This window comes from Petaurus breviceps, unplaced genomic scaffold (assembly GCF_028583685.1).
Source record: "Petaurus breviceps papuanus isolate PSGF00001 unplaced genomic scaffold, PetGlider_PUasm1.0 189, whole genome shotgun sequence".
NCBI classification, from domain to species: domain Eukaryota; kingdom Metazoa; phylum Chordata; class Mammalia; order Diprotodontia; family Petauridae; genus Petaurus; species Petaurus breviceps.
This window is the reverse complement of record NW_027185809.1, coordinates 6,449,724-6,466,790: the sequence shown is the minus strand read 5'-3', so window position 1 is coordinate 6,466,790 and position 17,067 is coordinate 6,449,724. Positions and strand designations below refer to the sequence as shown.

The 17,067-nt window shown below is 44.0% G+C and overlaps 1 protein-coding gene across 8 annotated transcripts in view; it reads right to left on the bottom strand.

Annotated features, from left to right (window-relative positions):
• JADE2 (jade family PHD finger 2) overlaps nt 1-17,067 on the bottom strand; it is a 196,068-nt gene that overhangs the window by 66,969 nt on the left and 112,032 nt on the right. For all 8 annotated transcript variants that reach the window (XM_069091849.1, XM_069091848.1, XM_069091853.1 and 5 more), the window contains one exon: nt 4,512-4,669. In XM_069091849.1, coding sequence (XP_068947950.1) covers nt 4,512-4,669 — 158 coding nt within the window. The remainder of the gene's footprint in view (nt 1-4,511; nt 4,670-17,067) is intronic.

The window sequence follows — 17,067 nt, the reverse complement described above, 5'->3', positions numbered from 1 at the left end:
AGGCCCTCAGAGGTCATTCAGTTCAAAGCCCTCATTTTATAACATGGAGAAACTGGACCAAAGAGGGGAAGCGACTAGCTCGTGGTTACATTGGGATTCCAACCCAAATCTCCACACTCTGAAGTCCGAAACCCTTCTCACTTTATCACGCTCTCTTGGGAAGACACTATACGGAAGAACAACTGAATGAATGCTGAAATGAAAAATGAACGCTGACAGTTACATGTTATGTATACGACACTAAAACATACTCATTTATTCAACACAGAATTACTGAGTACTTATGAATTCCCAGGGTGGTGTGCATGTCACTGTGGGAGCTACAAAAATGATTACGAAAACATCTCTGGGTGGGGCAGCTAGGTGGTGTGCAGTGGACAGTGCACCAGACCTGGAGTCAGAAGGACCTGAGTTCAAATTTGCCCTCATACACTTACTAGTTGCATTACTGCCACCAAAAAAAAAAAAAAAAAAAAAAAAAAGAAACTTCCTGGGGTTGAAGGAGCTCACAGCTCATATCATTCTAGGATATACAAATACTAGAATATAAGCTGAAGAATTAAGTGCCATAACGGTGGGGATTTGGAGGGAGAGTTCAGTTCCAACTTGAGGAAAACACGGAAAGGCTTCATGAGGCCTTGAAGGATGGATAAGGTTTTGATCAGTTGAGACCAAGTGAATGAGGAAGGGGGGAACATTTAAGGTGGAGGTGATGAAATTAGACTATTGGCTCCCTGAGGGTAGTAACTATGGATTCCTCCTACCTCTATTCTCCACAGGACTTGAAAACACATTAGAGTTTTGATAAACAGGGACTGCCAAAGGTTGGGGTTGTCTCCAGCTCTAATCGCAATCCTTATGGTGTCTTGGGCCAGAAGGTGCCTAGACTAGGCGAGGAGAAATGGCTGCCAAAGGACCCTGGACTCTGAGGCTGGGACTATAGGCCAATGGCAAGGAACCTAAACTGTAGTTCTGCCTATCCCTAAAACCCAGGAGCTCAGAAATGTTTCTAGACATCCTTGTCACTATTTGGGGAGAAGATCCAGGAAGAGCCCGGGCATCTCCTATGTGCCAGCCCCTGGTTATGCCAGGTTTGGTCTCTAATGAGCACAGGATGCCCTTCACAACAGACTCTTAAGGTTTCAAGTGCCGTGGGCAGTGAACTTGGTTTGCTTTTTCTCAGACTTTAAGTTCTAGTCTCACTGCAATTCTGAATCTCAAAGCACAAAGACCACTGGACACTTTTCAGGCAGGTTCTTGGAAATTAACCTCTAGGGCTCAGAAACAAAGACTGACTAGAGTTAAGGGCAGGCACAGGTGTCTGTGACTGGCATCTTTTACTATTATCCACATGGTTCTTACTTCCTTGAGTATGAAACATGGATGGCCTCAGTAAACTATTCAAAACAAGAGAAGATCCTATGGCATAGGGCAGAAAACATTAGACCAGGAGTCAGAATGGTCTTGGCAGGGTCTGTCTTTTGACTCTTTTTGTATTCCCAGTGCTTAGCATAGTGCCTGGCACATAGCAGGTGCTTAATTAATGTTTACTGACTGACAGACATTCCCCTCATTTTACAGATGGCGAAACACTAGTTCAGATAGGGAAGTTAACTTGTTCCAGCTCATAGTCAGGAGCAAAGTCAAGATCAGAACTTTGGTATCCTGACCCCCAGGCCAGAGTACCTTCTACCACACCTCAATATAAACGTATTTTAAAAGGTTAAATGTGCTACCTGGAAAAGGAAGACCTGGATTCAAATTGTGACTTAAGCCCTTACAAGTGTGATCTTGGATAAATAATTTAGCCTCTCGGCCTTTTTTCCCTCATTTCACAAAAATGGGGATTAATAATAACTCCAATGACTCTTTTCAGGACTGAATAAAATAATGTATTTTACATAGTTTGTTGCAACTGTAACATGCTATATAAATGTGAACTAATGATAATGATGATATATGTTAAAACGATCTATGTATGTGTTTTATTCCATTCTAGATCATAAGCTCCATGAAGGCAGGGAATTCTTTTTTGAACTTTGTAGAGCTCCCCACTTAAGTTGATCCCATAAATTAAGAGATCAATAAATATTTGTGGTTGAATGTATAAACTCTGGGGCATATTTGTGGAAGGGGTCAGTGAGAATCCTTCAAGTTTCTTGCTCAGGGAGGATGATAATGGAGATAAGAAGCCAAAGGCCAGACATGAGTCACCAGAGCTAGGGATGCTGAGGGTACAAGGGAAGAGGAGGGAGAGTGTCTACCCCACTGTAGAAAGCAGAACAGTGAAGAAGGAACAATATTGAGAAGGGGAAAAGTAATGAGATGATTATGATAAATGATAAGAAAGGAGGTAGTTTACTTTGAAATCTATGCCCCTGAAGGAAAAAGGAATTTATTTACTCAGAGCTCAGAGCCCTTCAAGATCATCTAACACTGGGGCAGCTAGGTGGTGCAGTGAATAGAGCACCGGCCCTGGGGTCAGGAGGACCTGGGTTCAAATGTGGCCTCAGACACTTGACACACACACAAAGTGACTTTGGGCAAGTTACTTAACACCAATTGCCTTCCTTCCCCCCTTTAAAAACAAAAAGGAAAACGATCATTTACCCCAAATACCTCAATCTTACAGATGGAAATCTAGGGTTCAGAAAGGGATGTGGATCTTGTCCAAGGTCACGTAGCCCAGAAGCAGCGGAGCCAGAATAAAACCCATCTACCAGCCTCTTTCCCATTATACTTCCTCTTGCTCTTCCTGAAGCATAAACCTGACTCCATTTAAAAAAAATCAGATGGTACTTTTTTTTGTAATGAAAAATAACTGTAAATAAATTAGGTGCCCATCCACCAGGGAACAACTGCTCAACAAGAAAAGGGACACAATGCAATGGAATCTTACTGTGACGTATAAAAAGATGAAAAGTGAACAGAAGCATGAGAAGACTCCTAAGAACTGATGGGAAGTGAAGTGAGCAGAACCAGGAGGTGACAAACACAATGACTACAGTATAAATGGAAAGGACAGAAAACCCCACCCAGACTGAATGCTCTATAAAGAGATGAAAAAATGCTTCCCTTCCTTCTTTGTGGAGGTAGCCAAGAGAGGTTTGCCAATGTGGAATACTGCTTGTATGGTCACATGGAGGTGTTCACTCACACACACACACACACACACACACACACACACACACACACACACACACACACACCCCTGATTTAGTTGATATTGATTTTTCTGAACTGACTTTCTTTCCTCTTCTCATTTTAGTTCTTTGTAACAAGGGATAGCTCTCCCAAGGGAGGAAGGGGGACAAGGTATTTTACAAAGAAGGTGACATGAAAAAGAAAGAAAACACCAGCAGGAAGGAATGCTGGACAGAAATGCCCAACGAGTGCTGGGGTGGTCTGCCGTAGTCTGGTCTTCTCTTTGCTTTCAGAAGATCCCGGGCTAACGTTTGCCTTTGTACCTCTGCTCCTGGCGCTCCCACTTGACTGAAAGGCCACTTCCCCAGGCCCAGGCCCTGGCCCCAACCCTCTCTTCTGCCTCTCTACATTCCGTCTATCCCTTCAAAGCCCAGTATAAACGTTCCCTCCTCTAAGTCCTTCCTTTCTACTCTTGGCCCTCCTCACCTCTCCTCTAAGGCCCTATAGCAACAGTCTCCCTATGGGATCACGAAAGGTCAGAGCTGCAAGGTATGTCAGACATCATTGAGTCCAGTGCCCTCCCTTTACAGATTAGAATACTGGGGCCCAAAGAGTAACTTGACTAAGACACACAGTGGCAGGGCCGGATGAAGCCAGGCCTTGGGACGCCAGGCCTAGAGCTGGAGATCATGTATTCGGAAGGTTTCCTGCATGCTGCCTTGCCTTCCCAGCTGAGCTGTGCCGCAGAAACAGGGAAAGTGTATCACTACCATCCACCTGCCTTCATCTCCCCTCCCACCACACCACCAAACATGAAGCAATGTACACAGAAGACATTTATTAAAAACTTGGTAATCAGCATGGACATAGACACACAGACACTGTGATACAGCCAACAACCACATGCCTTTCCTGCTTCCTAGTGGCAGACCATGGTGCCTTGTCATTATATCAGTAGTGACCATGATTGGTATGGTTACCACCATCCCTCTCATCTCCAGATACAGCCTCAACAATGAAAAACCTGGGGCACACTGGATGGAAAACAGCCTAAAGGCTATCTTTTGTCTCCTCTCTCTTACCCAATTACCGCATGAGGTCATTGCCCCATTCTCTACCAGAGTCCCCAGAATCATGATCCATGAAATTTAAGCAGCATCTTCTAAAGAGGTCTTAGGGCTAACAATCAGGATCAGAGTTACCAAGGAATAGCTTCATTAAAAGAAGCTGCTACCAGAAGTAAGCCTCCTTGCTTAGAGTGCTAAGTAAGTGGTATGTCTGAGTCCTAATTCCACCATCCCTCATCCCCATGCCTCTGGTCTGGCATAACTCCACCTCCCAAGCCACAAAGCAGGCAGCACACATACCCATCTCCTTCAGCTCCAAGTTAACAAGCTCCAGCCAGTAAGCATCAATCTCATCCAGGTCATAGCGGGAATAGGGTCTGGTGACCTCGCTGAGCTCAGAGCCAGACAGGCTGCTTGGGGAGATCTGGCCAGGGGCATGCTCCAGCAGAGGCAGGACCCTAGCAAAGAAGATGGAAGACAAAAGACAGGTAAGAACTTATAGGCGAGTGCAGAGAAACTTGGTCTGGGAGGGTAGATAAGTACAGATCACAATTATCATCAGGAGAAGCTAGAGAAGAGAAATATGGTGTAATCAGTGAGTCAATAATAGGATACGGCAGCCAAAAAAAGTAGGTTTGATCCTGGGCTGCATTATGCAAGAGATGATTTCCAGGAATGAGGAGGTGAAGGTTCCACTATACTCTGTCTTGTTTTTTTCCCCTCCTTTCCTTCCCTTCCCCCTCCCCAACATAGCAAGCAAACTGATTATATGTACAATCATGTTAAATATATTTCCACATCAGGCATGTTGTAAAAGAAGGGAATAACCACAAAAAAGAAGAAACAGAAAACAAAAAAGTGAAAATAGTTTGCTTCAATCTGTATTCGCACTCCAGAGTTCTTTCTCTGGATGTGGATAGCATTTTTCATCATGAGTCTTTTGGAATTGTCTTGGATCGTCTTACTGCTGAAAAGAGCTAAGACAATCACAACTGATCATTGCATAATGTTGTTACTGTTTACAATGTTCTCCTGCTTCTGCTTACTTCACTCAACATCAGTTCATGTAAGTCTTTCCAGGTTTTTTCTAAAATTCCCCTGCTCATCATTTCTTACAGAACAACAGTATTCCATTATATTCACATACCACAAATTGTCTAGCCATTTTCCAAATGATGGGCATCCTGATAATTTTCAATTCTTTGCCACCACAAAAAGAGCTGCTATAAATAGTTTTTGTAAATGTGGGTCCTTTTCTGTGATCTCTTTGGGATACAGATCTAGTAGCGGTATTGCTGGATCAAAGGGTATGCATAGTTTTATAGCCCTTTGGGCATAGTTCCAAACTGTTCTACAGAATGGCTGGATCAGTACACAACTCTACCAACAATTCCATTACTGTGCCAATTTTCCAACATCTCCAACATTTATCATTTTTCTGTTTTGTCATGTTAGGCAATCTAATAGGTGGGATAGTATCTTGGAGTTGTTTTAATTTGCATTTCTCTAATCATGATATACTCTGTCTTGTTTTGACCAAAAACGTAGTTTTGGAAGTCAAGTCAGAGTCAGGAAAATCTGGGTTTTAATATCATGAATGATAGCAACACAGCAGTATGGGGCAAAGCTGGCTTCCAGAAGATAGGAAGATGTAGGCTCTAGTTCAGCTTCTGACACATACTGTATGACCCTGACTGAGTCAGGTGACCTCTAGCTGATCCAGGCAAGTCCCTCAGCCTATAAACTCCCATCTTCGGGGACCAATCTACTTTGGTGGAAGGGGTTTCTTTGCCTATGAAACTAAAAGTTCAAGAAAAAGAAATATTGCTAAGGTGGAGAAAGTCCAGAGGAGGGCACCAAGTATCTGGAAGGGCCTTGGGTTTATGCCATGGGGATCTGCTGAAGGAATTTTGAGGATGGAATTTGAGGATGAAGAAAAGATTGGTGGGGAGGGGAATGGCAAGATAGTTGTTTTTGAGTATTTGAAAGACTGTCACATGGGAGAATTCTGACTGGTTTTGACCCCAAACTATGAGCAATTAGTTGAAAGGTTTCTAGCAGAGGAACCACTGTCAGTTGAGCTACAAAGGTTGGTGAGGTATGGATAACCCATATGGGGTCACGACCCACAGTTCAATAAAAAGTGCTGATTAGGGGTCTTGAGTGAAAAAAGTTTAAAATGCCCTGGCCTAGAGAGAAGTATCAAAAAGATGAAACTGATTGACAGTATTAAAGCATGCAGAGAAGTTAAGAAAGGTGAGGATTGGGAAAAAAAACCATTAGGATTGGCAACTAAGAGATCACCAGGTGGTGGAGTACTCAGCCTGGAGTTGTCAGGACAGAAGTTCAAACCTGACCTCAAACACTTACTAGCTATGTGACCCTGGGTAAGTCACTTAACCCTGTTTGCCTCAGTTTCCTGAACTGGAGAAGGAAATTACAAACTACCCCAGGATCTTCGCCAAGAATACCCCAAATGGGTTCACAAAGAGTCAGACATGACTGAAATGAATGAAAACAACAAAACAGTAACTTTGGAAAGGGCAGTTTCTGGTGAATGATGAAGTCAAAAGTCAGATAGTAGAGTTAAGGAGACCGAGGAAAAAGGAGGTAGAGATACCTTTTGTAAATGGCATTCTCAAAAAGTTTAGTTATAAAAGGGAGAAGAGAAGAGACGTAGGATGATAGCTAGATAGATAGATGATGGACTGATCCAAGTGAGGGCTTTTTGAGGATGGGGGAGAACTAGGCAGGCAGGGAAGCAGCCAATAAGCAGGGAGAGATTAAAGATTCGTGACAGGAGGGATAACGGAGGGAGCAATCTGCTGGAAAAGACGAGATCCAGTGAAATCACTGGTGCACATAGAGGCGTCAGTCTTGACAAGAAGAAAAGTCACCTCTTCACCATTTGGGGTGGGAGCCGGAGAAAATTTAAAACTTCTGGAAGCGAATGTTGAAAACTAAAAAGAAATAAATCATTAAATTTTTTGAGAAGAAAGAAGAAGTCACCTCTTCATGTGAGATGGGTGGAAGAGACAGTGGGGAAGGCATCTGAGCGATGTGACATAAGGAGAAAGAGAGAACAGTGAGCTCAGCAAGAACTTCTTTAGTGCGATATAAGGCAAGGTTCTCTGCTTGGAGGCTAAAAGGTAAAGGGAGCCCTGGAAGGTCTGAGGAGGGATGGAAAGGCTTAGGAAAGCCGCTGCAATGAGTAGGAGAGTGAGCTGATAAGTGAGGTGACAAATGACGTAACACAAATATGTAGTGGCAAACTTTCATGATTTTCTCTGGCTTTGTCCTGCAGCATGTGGAGAGGAGTGATGGCCAAGGCTGCGGCTTGGCAGGGCAAGAATGTCCAATAGCTAAGGGACTAAGGACAAGAGAGGGAGAAGAGGCTGGCGTGGAGTTAATGGGTCAAGATGCAGAAAAGAGTAGAGTATAGATGTGCATATGTATATGGTGGCCTGGGGAAGAACTGAAGAGGGTAAGAATTGGGACACCTCTTTGCAGGTGACCATGGGACACTGGAGCCTAATTAGGAGAGATGCCTGGTGGGGAAAGCCTCCCAGAAGTCCTCCTGACAGCTAGGAATGGCCATATTCTCTCTGACTCTTAGAAAGTTTACATCTTTTCACATACAAAGTTAGAGGATCCTGGAAGACTAGAGTTGTAAAAGAAGATGTTATTATCTAATTTTACCTATTTTACAGATGAGAAAAGCAGGGTCAAGAATAGAGAAGTGCCAAAGGTCACATACTGAGTCAGCAGAAGAACTGGAGGTCAGGGCTCCTGACTCCCAGTACTGGGCACCCACCTGACCTCAGCCCTAGCTGAGTACCCATGGGGTACTCCTGTTACATGTAACAGTGTTATAGACACACATACAATGTCACTTCAGTGATGGCTATGGTTAGGCTTTCCGATACAATGTGTATCAGAGACACAAGTTCTTGGTATGTCTCCAAATCCCATTATGGCTCTTGCCTTGGGCAGAGGTGGGACCACACCTGTGGAATCAGGTATACCTTTTTAGATACAGCTAACAACCTATTTTGCTTTGCTTTAACTGTGTTTCTTTGTTATAAGGTAAGTTGTTTTTGTTTCTTTGCTTTTTGGTGGGGGATCATTGGGAAGTGAAATAGGTATTAAAAAAAAACATTAATAAAATATTAAAGAACCAAAGAGAATAAAGCAAGAAGTATCTGGAAAAGAAAGAGGGAGAAAACCTAGAGTATCCAGTGGCTGAAGGGCTGGATCTTTGTTTTTGGTTATACAGTTAGTGATTAATAAATGTTTGTTGATTGATGCTCTCCAAGTTCTTCTCTTTAGCAAGGGGTGGGGACACAAAGGCAGGGACTTGCTAGGCCAGGGGAGGGACCTTCTGGTCCCAGATCTGAACACTGGTATGTGCTGGAGAAAATACCCAGGGAAAGAGCTATGATGGGAAGAGACGCTGGAGAAAGCTCAGAACAATGGAAAGAAGCTTGCCGATCTTGGGCTTCCTTACCTCTGTAGACCTCTATTTCCTCATCTGTAACATAAGAGGTTGACTAGTTGATTCTAAAGTCCCCACCGTCCCCACTCTAACAATGCAGGATCTAAAGGTCACCTTCCTAGTCAAAGTCCTGGCCCTTGTAGGCAGAGAGTGGAGGACCTGTGCCAAAAGGTATTTAACTGCTGGTTCATGGATGGACCGTTCAGTGGAGAGGCCAAGAGGAGGCAGGTGAACAGGGCAGTATAAAAGCAACAGACTTAGTGGGCCGGGCGTTTCAAGTGATCCCATTCTATCCTGCTCCTCGAACAGATTTCCCATTCTGACGTTTTCACTCTTGCCCTTATTTGCCATCTCTCCCTCTTTACTGGGTCTCTTCCTACTGCCTGCAAACATGATCATGTCTCCTAAAAAAAAACTCACTTGATCCTTCCACCCTGGCTAACTATTGTCCTCTGTCTCTTTTTCCCTTTGTAACTGAACTAAAACAGGCTGTCTGTAATAGGTGCCTCTAATTTCTTTTTTCTCACTTTCTTCTTGACCTTTTACAATACAGCTTCTGAAAATGCTCTCCAAAGTAACCAGGGATTTCTCAGTTGCCAAATCCAAAGACCTTTTCTCACGCCTCGTTTTCCTTGACCGGTCACTCTCCCCTCCTCAATATTCTCTCTAGGTTTTGGGGACACCACTGTCTCCTGGTTTTCCTCTTATCTGACCACTCCTCTCTGCCCCCTTGTTGGATCCTTCACTAGGATCACACTCTCTAACCATGCGCGTGTCCCACAGAGTTCTCTCCTGGGCTTTCTTCTCTTCTCCCTCTATACTATTTTCTTTGGTGACCTTACCAGCTCCCAAGGATTTAATTACCATTCCAGAATCTACCTATCTTGCCCCAATTTATCTGCTGACCTCTAATATTGAAAGTCCAGTCTCCTTTTAGACATCTCAAACCGGATGTCCAGTAGATATCTTGAACTCAATTTGACAAAAGCACAACTCATTCTCTTTCCCCCTAAATGCTCCCCGAAGAACTTCCCTATTAGCCTAGAAGTAAACACCATCTTATTCCTCACTCTTGCCCTTCCCCGACCACCCTCATCTCCAAGTGGTCGCCAAGGTTGCAGATTTCACTTTTGCAACATCTCTCAAATATGGCGGCTTCTCTCTTCCAACACAGCCACCGTTCTAGTGTAAGCCCTATTAGCTCACACTTTGATTTTTGCAATAGCCTGCTGGTGAGTCTTCCTGCCTCAAGTCTCTCCCCACTCCAATCCATCCTCCATTCAGCCACTAAAGTGATTTTCCCAAAACATAGACCTGATCATGCCACAACCTCTACTCAATAAACTCCAGCGGCTTCCTATTGCCTCCAGCAGCAAATACAAAATGTTGTGTTTCACATTTAGAGCCCTTCAAAACCTGGCTTCTTCCTATGATCCTGGCTTCCTGGCTGTTCCACAAACAAGAGATCCCTCTCCAGACTCTGGGTATTCTCTCCCGCTGTCCCCCAGACCCAGAATGCTCTTCCTCTCCAAGTACTAAACTCTCTGGCTTCCTTTTAAATCCCAACTAAAATTCCACCTTCTATAGGAAGCCTTCTCCAACCCTCTTAATTCTAAAACCTTCCCTTTTAAAGAGTTACTTCCCATTTATTTTGTCTGGCACATATTTGTTTGTGTGTTGTCTCCCCCGCTAAACTGTAAGCTCCTTGAGGGCAGGGACTGTCATCTATCCCTTTTTTGTATCCCCAACACTTAGCACAGTGCCTGACACATAAGAAGCACTCAATAAATACTGACTGTCTGAAAGTCACTAGAAACACATCTTCTCTCTCCAGGTTCACGCTGTCTCTGGAGCTTCAAATCCCAGACCTACAATGATACATGCTGCTTCTGAGAAGAAGACAGGACACCTGGATTCTAAGCCTGAGTTCTGTCCTTGATTACTGTAGGCAAGTCTCTTCTCCTCCCCCACCCCCTTCAGTGTCTCCAAATGTAAAATGAGGGGGAGCTGAAATGGCTCTATATGGTCTTTAAGGTCCCTCCCCACCCTGACATTCTGTGTTCTATGTTCTAGAAAAAGAAAAAGAAACATATTTCCTTTTGCCAAACCCACATACTCTTGGAAAACACTTCCCGGCATTTGTTCTTTAACCACCTGCCTGTTTTTGTAGCCCAGGGAGCATTATGGGTGGGGGGGCTGCTGCGCCCCTGTACATCGGTGCTGCCACCACAGCTCAAACTCCTGTCTTGGCCTGAGATTTCACCAAACGCTGGCAGAAAGAGCTTTTTCACTCGGCTACGAGCTGTGTCCAGCAGACATTTTGTGTTCTTGCTCTGGCTTCGAGGCCTATGTTGCCTGTGCTGAAATGCCAGTCTCGTTGCTATGGTTATTTCTGCTGAGCTTGGGTGCCCATTTGGGGACCAGTCCCAGAGCTAATAAGGGCCTACTCAGTTTGCCCAGCAAGCCAGCAGGCCTTCTAGCGTGACCTCTCAGGCCAGCACGGTTGGGCTGGGTTTCATTCACATTTCCCAGCAAGTGACTCAGAAAGCTGGAGGTCGATCGTCCTTGAGCTGGCCCCAGCACTGGTGGAGGGCCAGCATCTTGTTTCACTAGGAAGAGATTTTCTGCTGCTCAAACAGGCAGCTAGGGAAGTGCATCCCTGTGCTCTTAAAAGGGAGACAGAGAAAAACAGAAAGGGAGGAAGAAGAGAAACAGAGGGAGAGAAAACCAAGCTAGAGGAAGGAGAGAAATATATGAAGGAGATAGAAGAAGAAGGAAAGATAGGAGGGAAGGAAGGGGGAAAGAGAGGAAGGTGGAAAAAGAAAACACCATGCACAGACTAAAAGAAAGACAAACAGAAAAAGAGAAGAAAGAAGGAATTAAATTTGGGCAGCTGCCCGACACTTGTCAAGTTAACAATAATACATAGCATTTAAGATAGCATTTACAAACATCTCATTTGATCCTCACAAGCCTGGGAGGTAGGTGTACAATTATACAGATTGAGGAAACTGAGGCAGGGTATTGTGTGACTTGCCCAGGGTCAGTAACTGTTTGAGGACAGATTTGAACTTGAGTCTTCCTGAGTATAGATCCAATACTCTAGCCACTGTGCTTCCTAGCCTTCTTAATGCAGATTAGGGTTTATAGATCCATTAGCAAACCAAGACTGGGATGTTCAAAGAGAAAATTTGGCCTGGCTTTTGATACCCAGACCAAACACCTACTTTTCACCTGCCTTGGTGGAAGCCCCTAAGTCAATCACCAGATGATGTTAGACAGAAAATAGGGCCTGGATTTGTTAAAACAGTCCAAACAGTCCGGCAGAATGTAAGGAAGCTCCATAGTCCTACATTCTCTAAAGGCAGGACCAGCTTCACTTTCCTTTTTCTCCTCACCTTCCACCTCTCAGCACCTGGCACAAGGTTTTGCAAACAGCAGGAAGTGAATAAACACCTGACGACTTGAATTCTCCCTGGACCTTCACCTCTATCCAGGTACATACAGAGCCCTAACCTATGGGGACTTGTTATCAGAAATACAGAGAAGCCAAATGGAGGAGGTTGGGTCAGTGGGTTAAGAACATTCCTACTGAGGGACAGGAGAAGCCTGGGATTAGAAAATAAAACTGGTCTTTCCTACACTTATAAGCAAAAGCCTGCTCCCTCCAGCTCAGGGAAGAACTGCCAGTCGCTGGTGTGAGGGCTCATACACGTGGCCCTGGAAGTTTGCACAGCTGTTCACTCCCCTGTGAACCCAGAGCTGCAGGAGTCAATACAGCTCTTAGCTGGCTCCCATTGTCAGTCACCTGGAGATGCTTCCGGAATAGTGGCCTCCAGAGACAGGAATTCGCAGAGGGAGGAGGTTCCTGAATGCCTCAAGGTGTAATAGAAAAAGGCATTTCCGGTGCTGCCTCAGAGCTCTTTTCTGCCTCTTTTCCAAAATGAGGAAAAGAGAAGGGTTTGGCAGCTCTGACACTGATACCCTTCCCACTTCAGCTCTGTGTGTGTGTGCTGCATGGGACCAGAGAAACGACTTCACTTCAGCCATACAGCTTTGGTTCAGACTGAAGGAAAACTGGCTATCAGAGGGAAGTGGAACAGGAAGGGACGCTTTAGGAGGCATTTCCATTCATGAAAGGCCTTCAGGAAAAACAAAGGCCCCCAACACACGAGGCCTGAGCACAGAAACATGCTAGATAGATGATGTTCATTCATTCACAAGAGTATAGGTTTAGTGCTGGAAGAGCCAACCCTTTAGAGCCAGAGTTCTTAACCTAGGATCCATGTGTACCTGGGATCCATGTGTCCATGCATAAAATTCAGCACTTTGGTGGAAAAAAAACTACATATTTATTTTCACTATCCTCTAACTTAAAATTAGCATTTCTGTTCCACAAATAAGATATTCTATCTTTCAGCTCCAGGCATTCTCTGGCTCCCCTCTAAGCCTAGAATGCTCTCCCACCTCTGTTCTGACTAATGACCACCCTGGCTTCCTTTAAAGCTCAACTAAAATACCACCTTCCACAGGAAGTCTTTGCCAACCCCCTCTTACTTTCAGTGCCTTAGCTCTGTTATTTCCTGAATATAGCTTGCTTTGTATATATTTGTTTGCATGCTGTCTCCCCAATTAGAGTATAAGATCCTCGAGGGCAGGGACTATCTTTTGCCTCTTTTTGTGTCCCTAGAAGTTAGCACATAGTAGGCACTTAATAAATGTTGACTGGAATACTGAAAAAATAGGGCTTCACCGAAATGCCAAAAGGGTCCGTGACACAAAAATTTTTTTTAAGAACTCTAGCCTTAGCATCTCGATGTTGCCGCCTCTCCCGTCGTAGGTTAGTCTTTCTAGTTTGCTTATGCACCACTCCTCAACTGTCCAACCCCATGAAATGAAATGTGCTGCAGGCATGAGATGCTTCGGCCGCAGGGCACCCCTTGCGCCCCCACCCTCGCCCCTCACTTCTGTCCGTGGCATTTTTTTATAATGTTCAACTTTACTACTTTTACTATTATAATATGGAAAATTTCCCTCAGAATACTTCAATAAAAATTGCTTTACAAGTTAAAAAAAAGAACTCTAGCCTTAGAAGTCATCTAACCCAACCCCATCAGCTGTAATGTGAAGAAGATAAGAGAGCTTAAGTGATTGTTCCAAGGTTACATAGTTAGCAAGTGCCAAACCCAAGATTCAAATACAGCTTATTTGACTCCAAATCCAACACTGTTGCCCACTGATCATAAAAGGAAAAACTGATCCTTTCTCTACTTCCTACCAAAGACTTGCTCACTCCTGCTCTACAGCAAAGCATTTATCCAACATGTGTGTACTGAGCACCCACTACATGCCTTCCTGTGACATAGGCCAAGAAGAATAAAAGCCTGTCCCTGTTGAAAATAAGCTCACAGTCAAGCTGAGAAATTATGATGCAAACACAATTAATGGAATGCAGAGTAGCATATATTAAATTAAAGCTACATGAACTCATGGAACTATACTTAACCATGGAGAGGTTAAAATCCTAAAGATCTAGATTTAGGGATAGACAGGGTCTTCAAGGCCATCCCATCCAACCTATTCCTTTTAAAGATGAAGAACTGAGCTATATGGAAATTTAAGTGACTTGTCCAGGACACCACAGTTAGCTGTTGTGTGACATATGACCCCAGGTCTTCCAATTTCCAAGAGTGGCACTCTATTCTCAACATCATGCTTTGTCTTCACTGGTGAAAGAAAGACCCAGGATGAAATCAGATCTTTTGAAGACCCCTTCAGGTTCTAAGTGCAGGGGGATGTCAGAGGCTGGGAGGTATCAGTTTGGTCTAGGTGATAGGAGACTAGAGACCTGAGAAAATTCCTTACTCCAATGTTCTAGGAGAGGAGGGAGTCATTAATGGAGTGGAAAAACCCGGAAGTGAAGGGGAAGAGGAAAAGAGAAAAATGTTGAGGAAGGGGAGAGAAGAATGAAGACTGGGAAAGAGAGAATATCAAATAAGGCGAGTAGAAAAAGGTCTCAACAGAGCTATCATGATTCTTGATGGTTTACATTCTCTTAGGGTCCCCCACATTTTTTTTTTACTGAGCACAGACATCCAGAGCACAATTCCATTTGCATTGTTGTCATTCATTCATTTATTTCAATTGTGTCCAACTTTTTCAGACCCCATTTGGGTTTTTCTTTGCAGGGATACTGGAGTGGGGGTAGAGCCAAGATGGAGCAGTAGAAGCAGGAAAACTCCCAGCACTTCCTCCATAACCACCTCAAATACCTATTAAAAATTACCCTAAACAAACTTTAGGGCTTCAGAACCTACAAAGTGACCGAGAGAAACAAATCTCCTGCTGAAGACAGCCTGGCAGGTGGACAGGAAGGGTTCATCCCAGTGTGCTGGGAGCAGAGCCCAGCCCTGCTGGGAGCCCGGGGTTTTAGCCTCAGGGCAGCCTGACCAGACCCAGCTAAAGGGGTATCAAGAGAGTAGATCACCAGCAGCTATGGTGGTTTCCAGAATTATCAACCCATAAATGCCAAAGACAAAGTGAGAGGTCAGCGTGGACTTTGGGAACAGGGGGTCTGGGAATGCGGTCTGACCTCTGTCCCCAGAGGGAGAAGCGGCCAAGGCACAGCGGCCGTAGCCGCATGGCTGCTTCAGAGCTCCTGGCCTGCAGACTGCAGGGGGATCAAGCAATCATTCTGAGGGATAATCGCTCTTGCTTTAACCTGCTTGGATCTTGATTGCTGTCTAGGGTGGAGGGCCTGGGGTGTGTGACCAGTGAGCCAGAGCGGGAGGCTTCAGAGAGGGCAGCCAACTAATAGCTCTGGCAGCTGTGAAAACCTCAGTGATTTGGGACAAAGCTCTCCTCTCTGGAAGCAAAGTTCTACTGTGACAAAAAGCCCAGGGGTCAAGTGATTGAATGGCAACACGAGCAAGCAAAGCAAGCGCAGCAGTCCACCTTTGGATTCCTTTTTTGGGAACAAAAAGAATCAAAGCATGAAATGGCAGGAAGACAACAAAGTCATAACTCCTGCATCAAAAGCTTCCAAGAAAAATACGAGCTGGTTACAGGCCATGGAGGAGCTTAAGAAGGATTGTGAAAACCAAACAAGAGAAATGGAGGAAAAATTGGGAACAGAAATGAGAACGATGCAAGAAAATTATGAAATGAGAGTCAACAGCCTGACTGAAAAAAATAACACCTTAAAAAACAGACTAACTCAAATGGTAAAAGAGTCTCAAAAAGCCAATGAGGAGAAGAATGCCTTAAAAAGCCCAATCTGACAGATGGAAAAAGAGTCTCAAAAGCTCACTGAAGAGAATCATTGCTTCAGAATTAGATTGGAGCAAATGGAAGCTAATGACTTTATGAGAAATCAAGATACTATTAAACGGATCCAAACAAATGAAAGAATAGAAGGCAATGTGAAATATCTCATGGGAAAAACCACTGACCTGGAAAACAGATCCAGGAGAGAGAATTTAAAAATTATTGGACGACCTGAAAGCCATGATCAAAAAAAGAACCTAGAAATCATCCTTCAAGAAATTCTCAAGGAAAATTGCCCTCAGGTTTTAGAACCAGAGGGCAAAATAGAGGTTGAAAGAATCCACCCATCACCTCTTGAAAAAGATCCCCCCCCCAAAAAAAAACTCCTAGGAATATTATAGCTAGGTTCCAGAATTCCCAGATCAAGGAGAAAATATTACAAGCAGCCAAGAAAAAACAACTTGAATATTGTGGAAACACAATCAGGACAACCCAGGATCTGGCAGCTTCTACACTGAGGGATTGAAGGGCTTGGAATATGATATTCCGGAGGTCAAAGGAGCTGGGATTAAAACCAAGAATCACCTACCCAGCAAAACTGAGTATCATGTTTCAGGGGAAAATATGGTTATTCAATGAAAGAGAGGACTTTCAAGCATTCTTGATGAAAAAAAAAAAAGAGTTGAATAGAAAATGTGTCATTCAGATACAAGCAAGAGAAGCATGAGAAGGTAACAGGGAAAAGAAATCATAAGGAATTTATCAAAGTTGAGCTATTAACATTCCTACATGGAAAAACAATAATTGTAACTGATGAAACTTTATACACATATACATGTCTATACAGGAGGGTACATGGGCGTATGAATGCATATGTGAGTGTGTGTATATATGTGTACAGGTATACATAGACCGAGAGCACAGGGCCAATTGAATAGGAAGGGGTGATACTTAAAAGGTGAAATTGAGAGGTGAGAGAGGGACATAATGAGAGAAGATGGAGAGAGACAGAATGGGGTAAATTATCTCATATAGAAGAGGCAAGGGGAAATGGTTATAATGGAGGGGAAGAATAGGAAGGCAAAAGGGGTCAAC